This window comes from Tasmannia lanceolata, unplaced genomic scaffold (assembly GCF_043159265.1).
Source record: "Tasmannia lanceolata isolate RefF3 unplaced genomic scaffold, GAP_Taslan_0.1 ptg000004l, whole genome shotgun sequence".
Taxonomy (NCBI): domain Eukaryota; kingdom Viridiplantae; phylum Streptophyta; class Magnoliopsida; order Canellales; family Winteraceae; genus Tasmannia; species Tasmannia lanceolata.
In genome coordinates, this window is record NW_027518681.1 from 4540001 (window position 1) to 4561049 (window position 21049).

At 36.9% G+C, this 21049-nt stretch overlaps 1 protein-coding gene and 1 long non-coding RNA gene across 2 annotated transcripts in view; both read left to right on the forward strand.

Annotated features, from left to right (window-relative positions):
* Window positions 1–8858, forward strand: part of LOC143875739 (ADP-ribosylation factor-like protein 8a) — a 15346-nt gene extending 6488 nt beyond the window's left edge. Inside the window, exons 5-6 of the mRNA XM_077377342.1 lie at window positions 7691–7852; window positions 8421–8858. Coding sequence (XP_077233457.1) covers window positions 7691–7852; window positions 8421–8538 — 280 coding nt within the window. The 3' untranslated portion in view covers window positions 8539–8858. The remainder of the gene's footprint in view (window positions 1–7690; window positions 7853–8420) is intronic.
* Window positions 8859–9611: 753 nt separating this feature from the next.
* Window positions 9612–19840, forward strand: LOC143875740 (uncharacterized). The gene is made up of 2 exons (XR_013250181.1): window positions 9612–10123; window positions 19620–19840. It is a non-coding gene; the product is annotated as an uncharacterized LOC143875740 (long non-coding RNA).
* Window positions 19841–21049: the final 1209 nt, after the last annotated feature.

Consider the following 21049-nt stretch of genomic DNA (forward strand, 5'->3'; position numbering starts at 1 on the left):
TTGGATATTCCTACCTTTGTTCTAAGACTCAATCTTGTTCTTGCACTCCGACAAATTGATCCTCATCAAAATTTTGTCCTTGATATTGATCATCACGATCTCAACCTCAAACCTTACATGTTGGGGCCCCATGTTGATGAAGGGGGTTGATATCAATGCATTCTCCACCATTCAACTCCCTATCAACATCATATTTGTTAATCGATTTCCCTACACATATCTAATGTCTAAACCACAACAAATGTGAGTTGATCTACCCATTACGGTATCCTTTGCTGAATTTGCTTCAATCTATTAATACTTTGATAATATTGCCCTCTTCTGTGTCATCACAAATCCTCAAATTATTTCTTTAATTGAAAATGTTGTATTACCAATTTGATGCAAATAAACTACTAGGAATCCATCAAACACACGAACACACGAGGCAAGGTGGCTGTTCTCTCTTGAAAAATGTCTTTCTAAGAAATTGCCTAGCAAGTCCTTATATGTATATATAAACCCTAGTTTAATTTAGTGTATTATCAGCTCCATGAATCAAGCTATTTCAGTGAAAGCCTGTTATAGGGAAGAAGGTATGATGAATGGTTCCTTTACTTTTGTTATGCAAGTTGTTCTATACATGAAAAAGGCCCCTTTGGGACTCTTATACATGAAAAAGCCTGTTATAGAGAAGCTGAAGACTCGGTCACAATGGCAGAAATAAACCATGATGAAAGGCCCGATGCTCAAACTGGAGAGTCCTTAGCTCTTGCCAAACAAAATCTCCATTAAGCTCTTCTTAAAGAAGAAATTTTTATGAGACACAAACAAGGGAGAAATGGTTAAAGGAAGGAGACAAGAATACCAATTTCTTCCATGCATCTGTTTACCCAACGAAAGTGCACAATAATATAAGGAGAGTTTAGCATAATGGCGATTGGGTGGAAGCCCCTCTTATCATCTCAAATGTGATATGCTCTTTCTACAAGAGCCTCTGGCAGGAAGATGGGACTTTCAACAATAATAACATTTTGGACACTATCCCCTCAGCTATTTCGGAGGAGGTGAATGGCAAGTTAGTGGGGTTGCCATCAGAGGAAGAAGTCAAACAATCAGTATTTGGTATGCCAACTGGCAGTGCATCGGGGTCTGATGGATTTGGTGGACCTTTCTTCACCTTTTCTTGAGAGATGATAAAGCAAGATGTCGCTGGAGCTGTCAAAGAGTTTTTCTCAGGTAGTCCCCTCCCAAAATCTTACATGACCACATCATTATTATTCCTAAGAAGGACCAACCTACAGGTGTTTCTGATTTTTTGCCCAATTAGTGTTTGTAATTTTAGATATAAAATTATTTAAAAAATTATTACTAACCGCTTGGCAGCCATTCTTCAAAAAGTTATATCTCTGGAACAGAGTGCCTTTGTCAAAGGCATGAACATCATTGAAAATTTCTCTATTGTTCAAGAAATGGTTCAGAGCATAGATCGGAAGGTTTATGGTGGCAACGTTACGCCTAAGCTCGACATGGCCAAGGCGTATGATCGAGTGAGGTGGGACTTTCTGCTAGCAATTCTGGCAAAATTTGGCTTTAAAAATACTTTTATCAGCATGATAAGTAGATCTGTTGATTTTCTAGACGTATAAATGGAGAACCAAAGGAATTCTTTAAATCAATGAGGGGCCTTCGCCAAGGGGACCCTCTCTCCCCCTATTTGTTTGTTATTGCATTGGAGGTTTTGAGCCGGGGTTTGAAAAAGGTTTTTCAGGATAAGAATGCAAATTATTACTTTTGCTCGAGAGAGTGTATCCCTGTTACTCATTATTTATTTGCAGATGATGTAGTAATATTCTCAAATGGAAGGAAGCGGTTAATAGATAACATAATTAAGTTCCTTGTCCAGTTTGCTTATGGTCAACTCATTAACAAGGATAAGTGTTGCTTTGCTTGCTCAGAGAAATTAAGGAGAACCATAAGTACAGCCATGGGTTTTACTTTTAAAGAGTTTCCTATGGAGTATTTGGGGCTCCCTTGTATAAGGGGCTATTGAAGATAATATATTTTGAAAGGTTCATTGAAAAGGTGAGAATGCGGGTCGAAGAATGGAAAGGTAAGCTGTTGTCATCAGGAGGTAAACTTGTTCTCTTAAATCATCTTATGTCCTCTATTCCAATATACATCTTATCTTCTCTCAAATCTCCTGTAGCAGTTCGCAAAAGCATTGAAAGTATTTTTGAAATTTTTTGGTGGGGGTGCTACAGATCAGGGGAGAAAACATCACTAGGTGACTTGAGATACCCTTTATAAACCTAAAGAACAAGGTAGTCTTGGAACTAAATCCCTCCATGACTTATGTAAGGCCTTCAGGACCAAGAGCATCCATAATATGCATGTGAAATCCAACTTATGGGCTGAGTTCATGAAGTCTAAATAATTGAAGGATGGTAGCTTCCTTTTAATGGCAACCAAAACTGGTGACTCTAAACCGTGGAAAGATATGATCAGTTTGAAAGATGAGTGGCTTAATAGCAGCAGATGGATGATTGAGAACGGAAATATTTCTTTTTAGACGCGACATAAATCGTGACGAGGTAAACTTCAAATATCTAGTAAAGATGACAAGCTCATTTGGACACTAAATAACTCTGGTCACTTCACCAAATCACCATGGAATTTGATGCAAGAGAAAATGCTGAAGAAAAGATTCCTTTTTAAGGAAGCTTTAGAAGAGGAAAGAAGGATTCATCGTCGGCTGTGGGAAGATGAGAAAGTGGCTGAGATAAAGAGATTAGAAAAACTGGTAGCAACTTCAATAGAGGAATTTCAAGAATCTCGGGACTCGTTAGACAGAGAAGTAAGTCAGAAAATCCTGGAACGGATGGGAAAGGAAGATGAAGATAAAGATAAAGGCAAAATCAGTGAGGAATGTTCAGGGGAAGTAGAAAATGATGGTTATTTTTCTGAGGAGTTTGATGAGATGCTGGCTATAGGAGATGTCTTGGAATAGGATATGATGATGACCTTGAAGATACAAAAAAATGTTTATGACAATGGCGATAAGAGATTTGAAGGAAAAAGGAGGTCTGTACTGATACTGAACAGGAGTCTGGAAAGCAGGAGGAAGTCTTGGGGGCCGAGGGTTGTAAACCCTACAGGAAGAATCTCCCCCCCCTGTAGCTAGTTAGTTAGTTTTTTTAGCTTCTAAAGAAGATGGATAGACAGTTCATAAGGTAGTTAAATTCTAAAGAAGATGGATCTTAGTTTTTTGGAGGACGCAAATTAGCAAAAAATACGTTGAAGGTCTCCACTATGTTTCAATATATGTGGCCACCTTAGGCTTTAAGCTTAAATGGAAACTGTGGAGCATTTGCTTGGAAGTTGATTCCCCTTGGCTTGAGAGACTTTAGGGTCATTCGCTTAGGGTGTAATCCTTCCCTGGAGGTTGTTTTTGCCCTCAGAAGGTTGGAAATATAATTCTTGGGGGTGTATCTGGAGGTTGCTTGATTACAAGATCGGGGAAAGGTTTTTGGAGGATTTCAGTAACATTTGTGATCGTCCAGGGTAAAGGTGCCACCAATAGATAGCAAAAGTATCTACTTATTGTCTGTATTCAGATGGGCTATATTTCGACCAATTTTGGCTTGAGAGACTATTTCTTTCGCTTAGACTAGCTTTTTGTCTGAATCTTTTTACTTTGCTATTCTATTTGCTGGAGGTATGGTTATAATAGACATGTTGAAACCCTGGTGTTTGTTAGTAACGGTGTTAATAGGACTAGTTGGAGGTTAGCTTGTAAAAATGACTGATGGAAGAGCTTGGTACAGAGAAGCGCCCTTGGGGCCTCAAGTATATATTTCGCCACTGGCATGATGAAGGAGGACATGTCCCAGTTATTTTATTTTGTTTCTTGTCTTACTATTTCCTGGTCCAGGGTATGCCCGGACCAGTTTTTTGATATTTTGTAATACAGGATGGGACTCCTGGTCCCCAATGTAATTCTAATATCAATGAAAATATGTCAACTTAAAAAAAAAAGAGATGTGGTGTTTTATTTGGAAAATCTTCTTAAATGCAGTTCCAATTGATGACGGGCTTAAAGATATCTTTAGTTATGTTCCATCTTTGTGCATGTGTTGCTCCTCACCTTCGGAAGAGGGCTTGAACCATCTTTTTGTTGAAAGTGACATGGCTAAAACCATGTGGGGGTAGTTTTCTTTCCTTTTTGATGTCCCCCTCAGCCTATAACTGCTAGGTTCTTCCTGTGGTTTGAGTTAGCTGAGAGGAAAAATAAATCTATGTTTGGTTTTGCTACAAAGATCATTCTGTCCACCATATGTTAGGAGCTATGGAGAAAAAGGTGTAGAAGTCTTTCTCGCCTACATCCGATTGCTTTGAATGGGAGACTTGGGCCCTTAGCGGAATAAACATCCTTCCTAAGCCGAGGAACAACCCAAAGGTTCTCCAAGTGGTTTGGATAAATCGAGGCAAGGTGAGCTTAAGTTGGATTTTGATGGAGCATCTAAAGGAAACTGTGGCACGTCTGGTGGCGGGGGAGTTTTGAGGAACCATAATGGTAAAGTAGTTTTCACTTTTTCTCACTATTATAATATTGATACTAACATGCAGGCAGAAGTTAGAAGCAAAGCATACTGGATGGTCTTAAGTAGTGCAAAGCTTTTTGGCTTAGTTAATATTTGGTTGGAATCTAACAACAAAGTGTTAATCGAACTTATTAATGATAATAAAGACCCTCCTTGGTCCATTAAATTTTATTGGCGGGAACTGACTTTGCTTATCTTGGAGCTGAAGCCGCGGATCTCTCATGCTTACAGAGAAGCTAATCAAGTTTCAAACTCATTGACAAGTTATGCTTGAGAAAGTAAAAACAATATAGTTTTAAGATATTGGAAGGAGCTCCTGACTTGATCTTGGGGTACTATCAGATGTGATGCTTTGGGAATTCCAAGTATTCAATTTAAGTAAATGCCTAGAGGTAAGGTGGCATGTCCCCATCTTGTTATTTTTTTCACACTAATAAACTTTAAGGTGGGGTAGCTAGGAACATAACAGAGAACATGACCTTGGATAGGATAGAATGGAAGAAAATGATCCACATAGAGGAACCCAACTAGAGCCAGGATTAGAGCCGGGTAGATTCCTTTCACCTTCTTCATGAAATTTTTCTAAAGGATTCATTTAGCCGATCCCAACTAATTTGGGACAAAGGCTTTGTTGAGTTGAGTTGAGTAATAAACTTTAAGGTGCCCGCCCGGGTTCCTAGATAAATTCCGGGCTAAAAAAAATTGTGTATTACCAATTCTAGCCCGTAGATTGACTTAGATAAAGCCTAATTTCTATTTTTGAGCAACACAAAATAAAAGTAGAAAGTGTACTACATGTTGCTATGCATGAAACTCAAAAGACCAACCTCTAAAGCGCTAGAACTTGTAACATTAGACTCCTTATTTTGGAGGAAAATAGTAATTCACATTTTCTTTTTCACAGAGCCCAACAAAAACTTAATTAAAAAATTAAATTAAAATCACTAAAATTATCCATAAAGTATGATGACCAAGTTTGCCAATCTTTATGGTGAACAAAGCTCTGTAGGGCCCACTGTCGATGTTGCATGATATTTCTGTTGTATTCGTGCTTAATTTCGGATCTTGCTTGACGCTCTTTTTCTCCGGATTCATATTTAGTCTTTACTAAATTATGGGCCTGTTCATGAACTTTGCTTTTGTGAAAATCACTTAATTGCCAATCGATACAACTCCTACTTCTGCCTGAAAAGCATGCACATTTCCGTAGAAAGCTGGGTTGATAAAGCCAGAGGATTCAGAAATGACACCTCCAATACCAGACCACCTGTTCTCTCATGGGTCATCCACTCCTATCAAAATTTAGCTTTTACCCAACCTCGAGGTAGATTTTCCCACTCCGTACGTATGAAACCTATAGAGAAATTGCAAAGTAGAATCTCGGCGTCATCATAATCCCATGTTCACAATGCCCTACAAATCCTCTTCTTTAGACAACACACTATATTCGTGAATCATGACATCTACTCAATCAACATAGGGCTACTAAAAAGTTTGGACACGAGAGACTGAGGTTGGTCAATTTGTTCATGTACTTGCAAAGTTGCATGGGACTTTTGTCTATGGATGTTTAGATGAATCCTTGTCTCACTCATGAGCATTATCCAGGCTATCCAGATATTGTCCTGATAATGGTTGATGTGAGCTACCCTTGTGGTGATGAATGCTTTGCTATTCTTTCGATTTTTCACTCATTGTTGAATGGGTAAGTTATACATGTGTTCTTTCATAAGCAACTCTAGCGCCACTTTGATGTCAGAAATTAGCATCATGGTTATGCATGATCATATATTTTGATAAGTGACACATTAGGCATTACTATATATTTCTTTCAATTGCTCTAGTCATGTAGTACGTCTAACTTCTAGGTGCCATGTCTTAATGTCAAGTACAAGAAATATAACATGTGTTGTCATATTGGATGTTAATAAATTTGGTGTAAGAGCTTAAAGAGTTAATTTTTAATAACCTTTCGTGATCCTCTTACATGGGTGGGTTTAAGATTTAGTTGAGATAAGATATCGTTTGGTTGCTGGCCTTATTATGGTAAATATTGTTAGGAATAGCTGACATTGCTTCCATCTAGTTCTATGTGCTTTGCCTTTTGTTGATCTTCGCAAAAAACTCCAGTGGGAGTTCTTTGCTCCTTGCAAAAGTAAATAACAAATTGTAGCAATGAATTGAAATCTTACCAATGCAGATGTATTTTTGGAAAGACTTGACATAAGTTTGAGCTCTCTAGGATGCACACTATAGTTCCATGTGTATGTGGGTTGGGGAATTGCAAAGGGGAAGTCTGAGAGTTGCAGGGGAAACATGAGGCAGCCTTGTGGAAAATGCAGGGGAAGAAGGTTTCCTTGGAAACTCTTTCTTCATTTCTCCACTGGATTTTTTTTGACATTCTGCATGCATTTCTCTTGTTCTGAGTTCTCATGCCACTTTTTCCACCTTTTAAGACCCATTTTCCTCACTTCCTCTTCATGCTCTGCTTGCTTTGAGCAATGTGTGGGCATTTGCTTTCGGGCCCAATTCTTGTTTGGCTGTCAAGAGGCCCCTGGAAATGGAGTTGGCATGTGTGTTAAATATTTTTGTTAACTGATAGCTGACCTCTGTAAAAGAAAATTAATTGGTTCTATCTGTTGCTCTATAGTTAAATGGATATATTAATCTGCATTTTTATTTCATTTGCAGTGAATCGTTTGCATTAATATTCATGTTCATTCTATAGCAGTTCATTGTAAATTTCTGTTTTAACACTGTTCTGGTGAACCATTTAAATACCGGAATGCTTGTGATTTTTCCTGTACCAAAACTTCCTGCTAGGTCAGTAATATTGCTTCGGTATCTCCATCATATTTGTAAAATCGGTGACCTTTTTTAATGGAATCATTCTCTGTAATTGTTGCTTGAAGCTTTGATGTTTAGATTAAAAACTATGGAATTAAAAAAAAAAAGGATTAAAAACTACGGTTTTACTATCTAGTAGATGAGCACGTCAAAATTCAGAGTGATCATATCTTTAGTGTTTTCCATGTTAGGTGAAATCTTGGGTAGATGCCATATTTTGACAAACTCTGGTTGACTTGGTTTTCGCTTTCTTTCTGCAGGTATGTCGTTGATGTTGCTGACCATGATAATGTGGCGATCTCAAAAAGTGAACTTCATGACCTTTTGAGTAAGCCCTCGCTGAGTGGGATCCCATTGCTGGTACTTGGAAACAAAATCGACAAGCCTGAAGCTCTTTCCAAACAAGCTTTGACAGATCAAATGTAAGTGAGCTCAGTTTATCTTTGTCCATAAAATATGTGAAATGCTGCCTTGTAACCAGCATTGTCACAAATATCTCTAATATATCGATTTATTTTCCAATTTTTTTATAAAATGCTAAAATCCCAAAATTTTCCCTAGATTCTGAAAAATCATCAAGATGTCTTTATCTTTTACTTTTTTCTTGCGAAAATTTCATGATAAATTCACTATATTATTTATTCTCCTAATTTTTTTAGTCACAAATATCTCCGATATATCGATATAATTTGCCATTTTTTTATAAAATGCTAAAATCCCAAAATTTTCCCAAAGATTCTGAAAAATCATCGAGATGTCCTAATCTTTTACTTTTTTCTGGGGAAAATATCATGATAAATTCACGATATTATTTGTTGTCCTAATTTTGTTCTTAAATTTTATATTTTTAAATATTTTCTTCAAGTTTTTGCCTGATGTAAACCCGAAAATAACAAAAATTTTAAAATATCCCAAGGCACACCTTTCCCGATAAATTCCTGAGAGAAATATTTGTGACTACTTTTACCAACAGTAAGAGCTTTGCTGCAGGGAGCTAAAGTTGATCTCGGACAGAGAAGTTTGTTGTTTCATGATCTCGTGCAAGAATTCGACCAACATCGACTCAGTTATTGATTGGCTTGTGAAGCATTCGAAATCGAAGAACTGAACTGACTAGCTTCCCTGTCTGAATTTGTTGTGGATTTTGGAGCTTGCATTTTGTATTGCTGGTGGTGTGAGTTGTGGCTCTTAGCTAACTGGGGCTTCTGATCATCTGACCCTTATCTTTACCTCTTCTAGTTTGATCTTGTACTGAAACTATTTTCCCTTTTCTAGTTTGATCTCGTGTTGAACTACTTCCCATTTGATTGGGAAGACATGCAAGGTTTTATTGGTTTTTTGCTCCCTATTGGAGCTCGGAGATGATTGTTGTGTGATGAAGCTGATTGGTGTGAATAACGTTGCCTTATGTATTTTGATGTTCTACAAGATCAATGGCCATGTATGTCCCCCATCTGAGGCCCAAAAAATGCCCTTTACCATTGATCGTGAAAGTGATTTTCTGTGTAGTCGTTCTCATTATCTATATAAGTCTGTTGTTTAGGACTTTATTTGTAAATATAATATCATTATAACTATTAAGGGATTTGTTAGGGTCATCGCAAACACGTGGCTGTTCAGACATGCGACAGAGCAGCCGCGAAATGCCTACCCAGAAAAGAAACCCGAAATTTCGGATTTCAGTCGAAATTTAAAACCTTGGCGGGCACACCTTACTGTAAAAGGCCTATGGTCTTGGTGTACATGTGTAGAAAAAATTTACAGTGGAGCTAACACAACTAGGTGATCTAAACCCTTCATTTATTGTGCACGCAAAAATCTTCTCCATAGGATTGATCCTAACCCTGCCCATAGTAAAATCCTAAATTCCTAACCCTCCAATTCCAGTATAAAAACCTCTACAGATCAGACCAACGGTTAAGATCATCACATGGAAAAGATTTTCAGGACACCACCAATATACAAGATAGGATATTTTCTTTTAAATCGCCATTAATTTAAGGGCTAGGATCATCTCATTATTATGGTACATCATCAGTTTACCGTTGATTGTCATAGCTACTTGAGCGTGTGAGTTTCAAATTCTTGGCTGAGCTGGCACTTGCATGAAAAGAAAGTTTCTGTCACGAGGAGTATTAAAGACCTCGATGGCCCATTACACATTCAACGGACAGAATTCAAACAGTTTTGTTGCCGTTAAATTTTACCGTTGCCGTCTGCGACCGTTGTTGCTTAGCTGGCAATTTATGTTCATATAATCGTCTATGTTTCTCTCTCCCTGCATCAATGGTGTTCTCCAAAACCTTACCTCGGTAATTCTTCAACCTCTTCACAAAAACAAAAAAAAAACCAACTCGAAACCTAATCTAGTCCCCTTATTTCTCCTCCTTCAAAACCCTAACCCAACAAAACCCCTCCCAAACACCTTATTATGGAAATTTCTGACCCCTTTAGAAGATCTATCCTTTTCCGAAACCGTTGGGAACCCATATCAGATTCTCGTTTCCCCATCTGGGTTTTTTTATTTTCATTCGCTTAGCTGGAGATTTCTATTCTAGCCCTCCGGTTGCCGAAACCCTACCTGAGCCCTGGATTTGATTGGATTCACATTTTCACACTCAGGCGAAGCAGACGGGGTTTTTTTTCCAGGTTTTTTTTTCCCAGATCTATCCTACCAACCACGCAGAATCCAGGTTTTTTTTCTTTTCTATTTGATGTTTTTGACGATCATGATTTCATTTCTTTCTTTCTCATCTAGGTTTTTCCTCACTTTTTTTTTTCCAATTGGATCTCTCTCTCTCTCTCTTAAAAACCCACTTCCCACCTACACCCAAACCCAATTCCCATATTCATCTCTCTCATAGCCACAGTTTCACTATTAGCATTTTCCCCTTGTAGATTACCTTTTGATCATTATCTCGATTAGATTTTTTTTCCTGCAGATTAGCTTCCAATACCATTCAATTTAAGTCCAATCTCTCTCTCTCTCTCTCTCTCTCTCTCTCTCTCTCTCTCTCTCTCTCTCTCTCTTTCTCTGTCTGAAACATTTCAATTTCCTGTATACAGAATTGTGTTTTTTTTTTGTTTGTTTATTTGGTTCACTTGAAATCGTAACTCTGAAATTTTTGAGGATTTAGTTCTTCAAATTCAGAACTATGCAAAGACATTGAATTTTTAGATTCAATTGCTGGATTTTGACGTCTGATTTTCTTCTGAAATCATCAACAACATTATTTTCTATTACGAATTTGTCTCCCTGTCACTATATTAGGAGTTCGTTTCTTACTGCATCTTATCTGTGAATATTCATTATACACATTACAAGCTTTGTGCCATTCACCTGCAATAAATTTTAGACTGGGTTTAGTATTGTCTTGGGTAAAGAAGGGTATCTAAAGGTGTGTTTTGGTTGCTTTAGGGATCAGTTTCCTGCATTTTTTTATCTGGCTGAAGGTACAAAAATACAGGGTTATAGTTGACAAACATTTCACATGGAATTTGACAAAGAAAAACCCCCAATGATGATCTCTTTTTGAATTTCTGATTCCCCACTCACCAATTATGACACTGAGCAAAAAAAAAAATCACTGATTGAGTGTAATTTCTTTACCAGATGTAGATATCTCAGTTTGTTCTGGAGTTTCTGGGAGAGTAACTAGGAACGGAATAGAAATCAGCATCTTTTAACTGGGAGAGTAAAGAGGCCTTTATGTTGATATCAGCATCTTTTAACTAGGGTATTTTGCTTTGATTGTTTTTAGTCTTAGAATCACTGTTTATGTATTTTTATGTATGGTTAGAATCAACAAACAAAGATAAATATTAGAAATGACCACAAGAATCAATTAAGGATAGTTCAACTATAAGAACGGAATAGAAATCGAACTATATCAACATAAAGGCCTCTTTATATATATATCTTTATATATATATATATATATATATATATACCTTTAACTCTTTTTGACGTCAAATGACTTTTGTGTCCGTGTATGACGCGACGGACCGCAACATGGGGCATTTTAGTAAATAACATTAGATCCGTTTATAACTGAACTTTTTTTCTAATCACAGACTAAGGTTGTCTTGCAAAGAGAAACAGCCACATGAAAAATAAGGTATATAAAAGAGACAGTTTGGGGTAAAATAGGAACAACCGAAACCGAGCCGAGATTTCAGCCGGCAGGAAAAAAAAGAAAGAAAAGATCCCTTTTAAGTTCAAGATATCTGGACCGTCCGATCACAGAGGCGCCGGGAGATTCAGATCAAAATCCAATGGCTTCTTCTCTTCCCTCATCTCCTTCTTCTCCGGTGATCCCCAGTGGCTGTCGAAAGTTCCGGTAGAGATTCCGATCTCTCCAGTTTTTAAATTGGTCTTGGCCTTAGATCCACGGAAATTGCGAGCGGCTTCGTCATAGGCTCTCGCAGCCTCCAAGGCCGTGTCAAATGTACCTAGCCATTTTCTAGTTTTGGTCAGTGGATTGTGAATCTCAGCCACGTACCGTCCCCACGGCCGCTTTCGGACGCCTCTATAGTGCTGCTCCTTAACTGGGGCTGTGACCGACACCGTCTGCTTGCCGGCGGCGAGTTCTTTCTTTCCAAGCTGTACCTTCTCCACCGCCATCTGTACAGTTTGAGTAGTGGTTAGAGAGTTTGGAAGCAGTAGAAAATGGGTATTTAGATATTCCAGGGCCATCGCAAAAAGGCTTTTCGCGGCTGGTTTGTTGCAAGTCAGACCAGCCACCTTGTGAATGGAGTCAAAAGGGGTTGTCTTCATTCATGAGTTGGCTGGTCTGATGTGAAACAGATCAGCCGCAAAATACTGGCCTATTGTACGCTAGCAATTCCCTTTGCACCCTTCTAGGATAATTCGCAACCTTTGTAAGGGGCTATGTGGCAGACTATTACGGTTTTTAACGTCAATTCATTTCGAGGGGTTTAAGTTATCGTACAGAGGGTGCGAATCTATGACTGTCCTTTTGTATTTGTTCATGATTTTCACCGCTCAATGTCATAAATGTATGGATGGTAACGTTTTTGTTTAATGCTGCTTCAGAATATTATCCAATTTCAATTTCTCGCCCCGTTTTTCCCAATGTTGATCACTTTTCTCGTCTCTAAACCAGAATTTTGTAGAGTTTTCATACGGGTGTTGTGTATGTAGTACAGTATGTTTCCAAAAGTACTGTACAGCCCACTCTATAGGATGATCCAAACGGTCCATTTGATGGGCCACAATGTAAATAGGATGTGCCCAAAATCATTTCCATGGATGATCCCAATGATCCTTTTTTACACAGTATGTAGTTTCTATATAGATCAGAGGGCTATGATCATCCCATGACAGTAAATGTTTGGACACATCGTATTTACTGTCGCCGCCCATCAACTGGAAAATCATAGTGACATGAGAGAATGCATATGTATATATCAACTAGGTAGGGGGCCTGTAAATATCAACTAAGTAGGGAGATGAAAATGGTTGGTACTAGGTATGTTACAATTTGTCAATGGAAAACTCATGTAAACAACTGTCAAAAAAGAAGTTTATAGGAGAATCCATAAAAGCACTGCGAAATTTCAACTTTTTTCTCTAATCTGCTTACTTTTTCTTTATATTTACGAATGAAAGTTATTTAAAATTTAAAAATAATATTTTTCTTTTAGTGAGGTACAAGAATAAAATTCTGAGTCTTCCATCCTTTGTTTTCTGTTGCGAAACTTAAGTCTCACGTTGGAAAGTGAGATGGGATAGATAATAAGGGTTTATTAATGATGTTTGGTTTTCTAAGGGTTAGTAGGAAAACAAATCTTTACCACACGTGGAGTCCGGTGCGGCTGAGATGTGCATGTGTTTACATTTTTCTTTATTTATTTCAATAATATTTTTTTTTCCGAAATTTATATATTTTGTTATCATTCTTAAACTCAAGTTTAATGTAGTTCATTTTTAACATTAAAGTGTGATTTTAAAGGTTGTTATGGTTTTGAAATGTTTTAATACGTTATTTTAATGGCATTTGAAATTGAATAGTGTTATTATGCAAGTTTATTAAATGTGACACATGCAAATAATGATTTTCTTTACTTTTATATAAACGATCTTTGGATTTTTGGATTTGACTTGAATTAGTAGTTAATGATTTTTAAAAACTACTAATGTAAAACTTTGTTGTAAAAGATCACAACAACTAAATATAGTTTTGAGAATAAATTAACCAGTATCGAAAATGGTTTATCTTTGAACCAATCTTATTACATAGTAAGTATAAATAATTTGACTGCAATCTGGTATTTACAACTTTATAAATACTTTCACTGGAATCATGTATTTATATCTTTGATCTTAAGTACTAAATTGAATTATAATGACAGTGATAATGTTAGTCAAAAGAGTTCGCTAATATAATTGATAGTTTGAGATACGCTAGCTACAAATTGTATATTACATATGTAGTAGAATTTTATGTAATTATACTATCCGTCATAGTAAATAACAGTAGAAAAATATAAGTTGTATTGTAAGATATTTCAAATACTCGACTGTTTTCGTCCTAGTATATAACAATAGAATAATATAAGTTGTATTATGAGATATTTCAAATACTCAACTATGATAAATTTATGAGATTTCACTAAACTTTTGGATACTTTTACAAGAGGATGAATGTGTGCTTATTATATAGAACACTTACATGATAAACATGGAATGAAATTAAGATAATTATAGAAGGAAATAATCCTCATCAAATCTACCTAATAAAATCTACTTTCCTAAGCTTATTCTTGGTTGCCTCTTCTAATCCACTTGACTAATTTATTTAGTTGCCTTGTTTACCCAACTTAACTAATCTTCCTCCAAGATGATCCAACGGTGAGATCTTAACCCAATCGAATCGTTGGATCCCACATATTCTAACTACCCCCTCAAACGTATATAGATTGAAAATTGATATATGTTTGATTACAATAAAATTTACAAATACAATAGAATTCCCCAACTTTCTAACAATTTGATAAATAATGTTAAAAATTGACGACGAAGATCCCTTGATGATTGTAACTGGTGATATGGAATATCGTCTGATGTTAATTGCTGAAAAAAATGATGATTCCCGCTTGTTGCCGAGAATGTGTTGCTTGAAAGATGAGCTGCAAAGAGCTTCAATGAATTGGATTTGACGCAAACCTGAATGAGCGAGTCATATTTAGGCCGATTTTGAATACCGAACCAATGCCAGAATGGGCAAGAAATGGGTTAGTGTAGACCAATGCCGGAATGGGCAAGAAATGGGTCACTATTGCTGGAATGGGCAGACAAATGGGTCAAAATGGACCAACGCCGGAATGGGCAACAAATAAGAAAAAAATTAAGAGCAAAAAAAACAAAGAGAAAAGGAACTTAAGATTTAAGAATGGAGAGAGAAGCGACAATAACATTGGCTAAGGATATTGACTACAAATATAAAAGATCATATGAATCCCTTTCCATAAGGAATAAGAGTGCAAATTTCAAATATGTGGGATCTTTCACAAAGGACAACAAAAGGGGTTTCATATAAAGTCAAAGTGAGGGGTGCCGTTATCATTTTTGGAGCATGCTTGTTTGCTAAAAGATAAAAGAAAGATGGTTCTACAAAAGGAGGCCAGTTACTGTCCAATGGAGGATGCTACCTAAAAAATGGAAGTGGGATTTGAGACCTCCCATTGCCCTCCATGTGTCGTAAACCACCAAGCAACTTTACTCTTCTTTACTTCTTTCTTCATCTTCATGGGTCAGACAAAAGATTCAGATCCCAATAGTTCATAAATGCACCAACTTTGGGAAGATAGAGCAACACCACACCAAGTCCCTTTACTGTTTCGAATAGCGTGAAAGATTGAAAATAACATGCAAGCAAAGAACCAGCTTAGAGCAACACCACACCAAGGAGTTGAAAGATCCGGCACTTTCGTGGTAACATTAGATGCCGTGGTTTAGGGGTTGATGCAGGAGGGAGGAAGTTTGTGAAGAAGAGAGTTTAAAAGAACAGATGGAGGGGTCTTTTGGCCGTGGGTAGTAGGCTACGGGTTGGGGCCCATAAAGTGATGCCGGGCTATCTTGGCCGACACTCTAGAAGCATTCTAGAAGCAGAGGGGAGAATATAAAAGAGGGATGGTGGAGATCCACACAACAATTTGGGTGAGGAAGCGAAGGATTATTGTGACCAGGATTATTGTGACCAGGCGGAAGTGAAGATGCGGGAAGAAGAAGCAACAAAGAACGGGATAGGCATTGTTGGCCACCGGTGGATGGCTAGATCCCCGTTCGTCAGAGGACACGTAATCTCGTGTGTTGTTGTCAGGCCCTAGTAGGATCTAATGCTCTGATACCATAATAAATTTATGAGATTTCACTAAACTTTTGGATACTTTTACAAGAAGATGAATGTGTGCTTATATGGAGCACTTATACATCATAAACATGTAATGGAATTAAGATAATTATAGAAGGAAATACTCCTAGTCAAATCTTATTTCCTAAGCTTATTCTTGCATGCCTCTTCTAATCCACTTGCCTAATTTATTTAGTTTCCTTGTTTACCCAACTTACCTAATCTTCCTACAAGATGATCCAATGGTGAAATCTTAACCCAATCCAACCGTTGGATCCCACATATTCTAACAAACTGTTATGACTTTTATTATTAAAGATTTTTCGCTATTCTAAAAGGAATTAGCAAAGCTAATTAAAATTAGTCTATTAGAAGATTCTATAGTCACTAGTGGTAATGCATTTTATCATTTGTGAGAGTGTGATTTATTAGAGATCCAAGAAATAAACTCTATACACTAGAATTTGATGTTATTGTACTAAGGGCAAGTTGGATGAAAATTTTCTTTTCAAATGTCATGCTCAATCAAATAAATGGTATAAATATACTTAGGGAGTCTAATTTCTTTAATTAATTGTATGAGACCAAATAGATATAGTCTACACAGTTAGAAGCCTAAGTAGTTATATCGATAATCCTAGACATGATCTCACTAAAAGCAATGGTTTAATATTGAGATACACCTTAAAGGTATAATTAATTATAGTTTATATTTTTTTAATTATCCATATGTATTAAAGATATCGTGATATTAATTGGATGTTAGAATTAAAAATTAAATCTTGGAGGTATGTGTATTCACTCTATGTAGAGAGCTGTAGTGTCTTATGTGTCAACTAAGAAAACTTATCCATTATGGAATCAGAATATATTACTTTAAAGAAAGTACGTGAGGAAGCTAATTGGCTTAGATTTCTTCGTCTAGATATTCTACAATAGAATAACAGGTTTCTTGTAGTGCAATCTATTGTGATTGCAAAGGCAGTTATCGCAAGAGTAGGTAATAATACTTATAATGGGCAATCTTGAAATATTCATCAGACATGACTTCATTTTCAGAATACAACGAGTACAATTGATTTTGTTAGATTAATAAACAATATATCAGATTATGTTACTAAAAGACTAATTAAGATATCAGTCATAAGTTCATCGATGTGAATGTGTCTGAGGGCCATTGATTGAGTGTCACTAAAGGACTAAGTAAGAACTTAGTGAGAAGCACATCAAGGGGAATAGTTTTAGAAGCAATTAATTGAATCCCCTATTAACAAAAACCCATCCTAATTGACTGCAATCCCAAGAAATAGGTTCAATGGAAACAACATGTATTTGAGCTGTTTTGTTTTGCACCATGATATTACTAAATTAAGTTAACTCAGTCTATCCTTACAATGTATATGAGTACAACCTGTATTTGAGTTATTACACTCCGAATGTTATCTATATTTTTTTCTGTATTTCCAAATGGTGTCTTTAACAGTCATTGTTTGGCTATAAAAAAAAGTGGTTCTCGTCTATTTTAAACATAACAAATTTGAAATTGCCTTGTTAAAAACCACCACAATTTATTGGTGAACTGGAACTCTGAATATCTTCGCACTGCCTCTATTCTTGCAGCACTGCTCGCTACCATTTACATGGTTGCTAAAAAATTATCTATTTTAATAATCAAGACGGAATGAAAGAGAATGTTCAATTAATCAGACTGTACAGTGAAAGTTGGCGGTGTAAATACCCAAAATACCCCCCACTTAAATTTTCGTCCCCCCTTGATAAAAGGGGCATTTTTGTCCGTTCATATTTGACTCCGATTAGGGCTTTCTAATAAAGCCTATAAATAGATTAACTTGTGGCTAAACAAACCCTAAACGGTTGTGTAGCCCTAGAAAGAGAAATCAGATGAAGAAGAAAAAAAGACCAAGGAGATCGCAATTTCAGAGTCGAAGCCGCGGATCCAAGTAAGATCTATGAACTATGAAAGCTTTGGATAATTAGAAACTCTAAATCGAGGATTTGAAAAGATAAATCAATAAGAACTTTGATTAATATGGGTCAGAAATAGAACCTCCGGATTGATCTTGAGTTTTCTTGGTTTCGATATTATTTTACGATTCCAATGAACTCAAAGTCGATTGGAAAGAATCTGAATTCAGAAATTTGAGTTTTGGAGATTCGAATAAGAATCTTTAGCGATTCTTCATAAATCGTGCGTTTGAATTCAGAGCGTGAAATTCAGTTTAGTGGATTCCTCTCGTCAATAAGAGTCCAACGAATCCAACTACGCGCGAATCGGAGCTAAATCGAAGAAGTTATGGCATTTTCAAGTTTTTGGGACGAATCTGAAATTTTCCCGGAAAAACCCAGTCTAGGACCTTCGGACTTCCGAAGAAACTTTCGGACTTTCGAAGGGGACGTCCGAAGAAACCTTCGGATTTCCGAAGGGAGGCCAGTAGAATCGGTCCGAGGCCTTCGGACTTCCGAAGAAACCTTCGAACTTCCGAACCCTAAATGTGTAAAACTTTGAAAAATCATAACTTCTTCATCTCTTATCTGTTTTCGATGCTTTTGTACTCTATGGACTCGGCAGAAGACGTACTTTGTGATAAAAATAGATTCAGAAATGTTTGAAGACTTCATGATAATGGTAATTCTAAAAACACGCCCTGGTTAGATCGGAATATTGAAACATAATCAGATTTAAGAAAAGAAAAAACGACATTGAGGTACGTAATAACGTACTACTTTGGGTAATTGTAAACCCTTTTCACTTTGACTCAGTATTGACTTTGGAAAACTGTATTGATGCCTTCGAACTTTTGAATTAGTTTTGAAGTCTAACATGCCATTTTGTTTCACCTACTGCTACTTTAGAACCTTTGAAATAACTGTATGAATATCTGTCTGGACTTTAGACCTTTGGGACCATCTTTTGAATTTTGAATCTTTAGTACTATTCGAATATTTAGAAGTATCAGAATCCTAAACCTTTGAAGGAACTGCTCTGAACTCTGAATCCTTAGAATAACTGCTCTGAACTCTGAACCTTTAGAGTAACTGTTTTGAATTCTGAACCTTTGAAATAACCGTTCTGAACTCCAAACCTTTGAAATAACTGTTCTGAACTCCGAACCTTGGAAATAATTGTTGTGAATACATGTTCTGAACTTTGAACCTTTGACAATAGCCGTTTGAATACTTTGAACTATTGGAACCATTTGAATACTTTGAACTATCTGAATATGAACCTTGGATATCTTTTGAATACTTCTGTGGAGGCTTGGACTATTTCTGGACCCTGCCATATGGGGGTAAAACAATTGGCAATTCTGGACCCACCGTGGGGGTAATTCACTGGAACTTCTGGCCCGTCAGTGGGATAAAACGACAGCCCTGTCGAATTGTATCTAAACTTTGAGGAACTAGTTCATGTTGACTTGTATCTGAACTTTGAGGAACTAGTTCCAACACCATGGATTGTCGGTGTATAAGCAATAACATGTCTTCTGAACCATGCCGATGACTCTGAAGTGTATATGAACTTTGAAAACCTTTTAATATGAACTCTGAAAACCTTTGAACCTGGTCAGAACTCAGACTTTGAATTTGCCTTATTGCACCTTTAATTTAAAACCATATTTGACATGCACTTATAACTACTTTGTGCCTATTGATTTAGCTAAGACCTCGGAACTCAGCTTTGATTTTGACTGTCTGACCCTATTGAGCCTTGGCATGCTTAGACTGTACTTAGAGTAGTGCTTTATTATGTACTGAGCTTTTCAGCTGACCGTGGTTAATTAATATTTTTCAGGTCTTGGCCCTCGTGAAGAAAACGAGGAACAGGACGCTTAGCCTTCAAACTGGACTTTGGCTTCGAAATTAGTTTAGTTATTTTAGATTCTTTAGGAAGTGAGTATTTGAATAAGATGTAAAGACCTTAATATTTATTTTGTCTTGACTATTGGGGAGAGATGAGATTTTGATTTGATTCTGACGGGTCCGAACTAATTGAGACTCTGATATATTTAGTTATGAATGCCAGGTTATTTCTGTTATTGCTTGTAGCCTTGTACATTTGTTGGACTTGTCTTGCAGGTGTACGGCGCTGTCATGTATTACGCCCAGGGTGGGGTTTGGGGCATGACAGGAGGCGTTGGTTCCTTACACTTAATGTTGAATTCCTCTCGAGAGTCAGCCCATGTGCATGGTGAATAGAAAAGATCAAGTGAGGAAGTACATCACTTCTTGTGTTAAAATTCAAGTTGGAAATTGTTCAGAGAAAGAAAAGCTACTTTGGTATGTGAATCTTGAGGAAAAAATTATTTTAGGTGGGGGGGGACATAATACTCGGCACCATATGGGAAATTCTTTTACATGGGTGTGTTTATCAAAATTATGCTTGTGATTATTTCTTTGGAATGAATGCCATTAATAAATATAGGGTGTGTGAATTTAAAGTGTGGGAATTTGAATTTGTGATGTGACTTTACCAAAAACGGCTAGGGATAACTGCCAAGGGTGGAGCCACATAGAGCGTGGGGGTGGCCACCCCCAATGACTTGCAAAATCCCTTTTGTAACTACAACAGAAAAGGGTTTTACCGGAGTTCATGAATGTAGCTAAAAGGAATAAATACATTTATAGGCGTTCTTGAACGCCGGTAATAGTAAGTGGCCCCCAATGACCAATGCAGGCAAAGTGTAAATTAGTCCCCCCCCAACTGTAAATTCCTTGCTTCGCCCCTGATAATTGCAGTATCTTCAATTTCCAAAAAAGGGCAGTGTGTGTGGTGACTTTTACCCAATCAAGTGAGAGAATGAGATGTGTATTTGGGACTTTTTCTAACACTTAAGGATTTTCCAAAAAAGGGTCAATTGTAAAGTGATTTTTAACCAACGAGAGAGGAGAAATAGAAGGGCATTCTTGGAAGCAAGTAAGGGAAAGTTGGGAAAAGAGAGAGATTTTAGGAGAAAAACTGTTTTGTTCTTTACCTAAATCGACTTTGGAGATTATTTAATTCATTGTGAGTGAGAGATATTTTAGGAATGTGTATTTGGAAATGGCATTGGACAATTAGGATTAGGGAGGGAGTGATAAGGGTGAATTTTAGGAAATGGTTAAAAAAATATGTGAGAGCAAGTTACCTTGTTTGCTCTCTTAGTTGCTAAATTGTAGGATGTAAAGACTTCCAAAGTGGGCTCGCATTTTGGATAGTATTTTGGTTGGACAAATTTTTGGAAC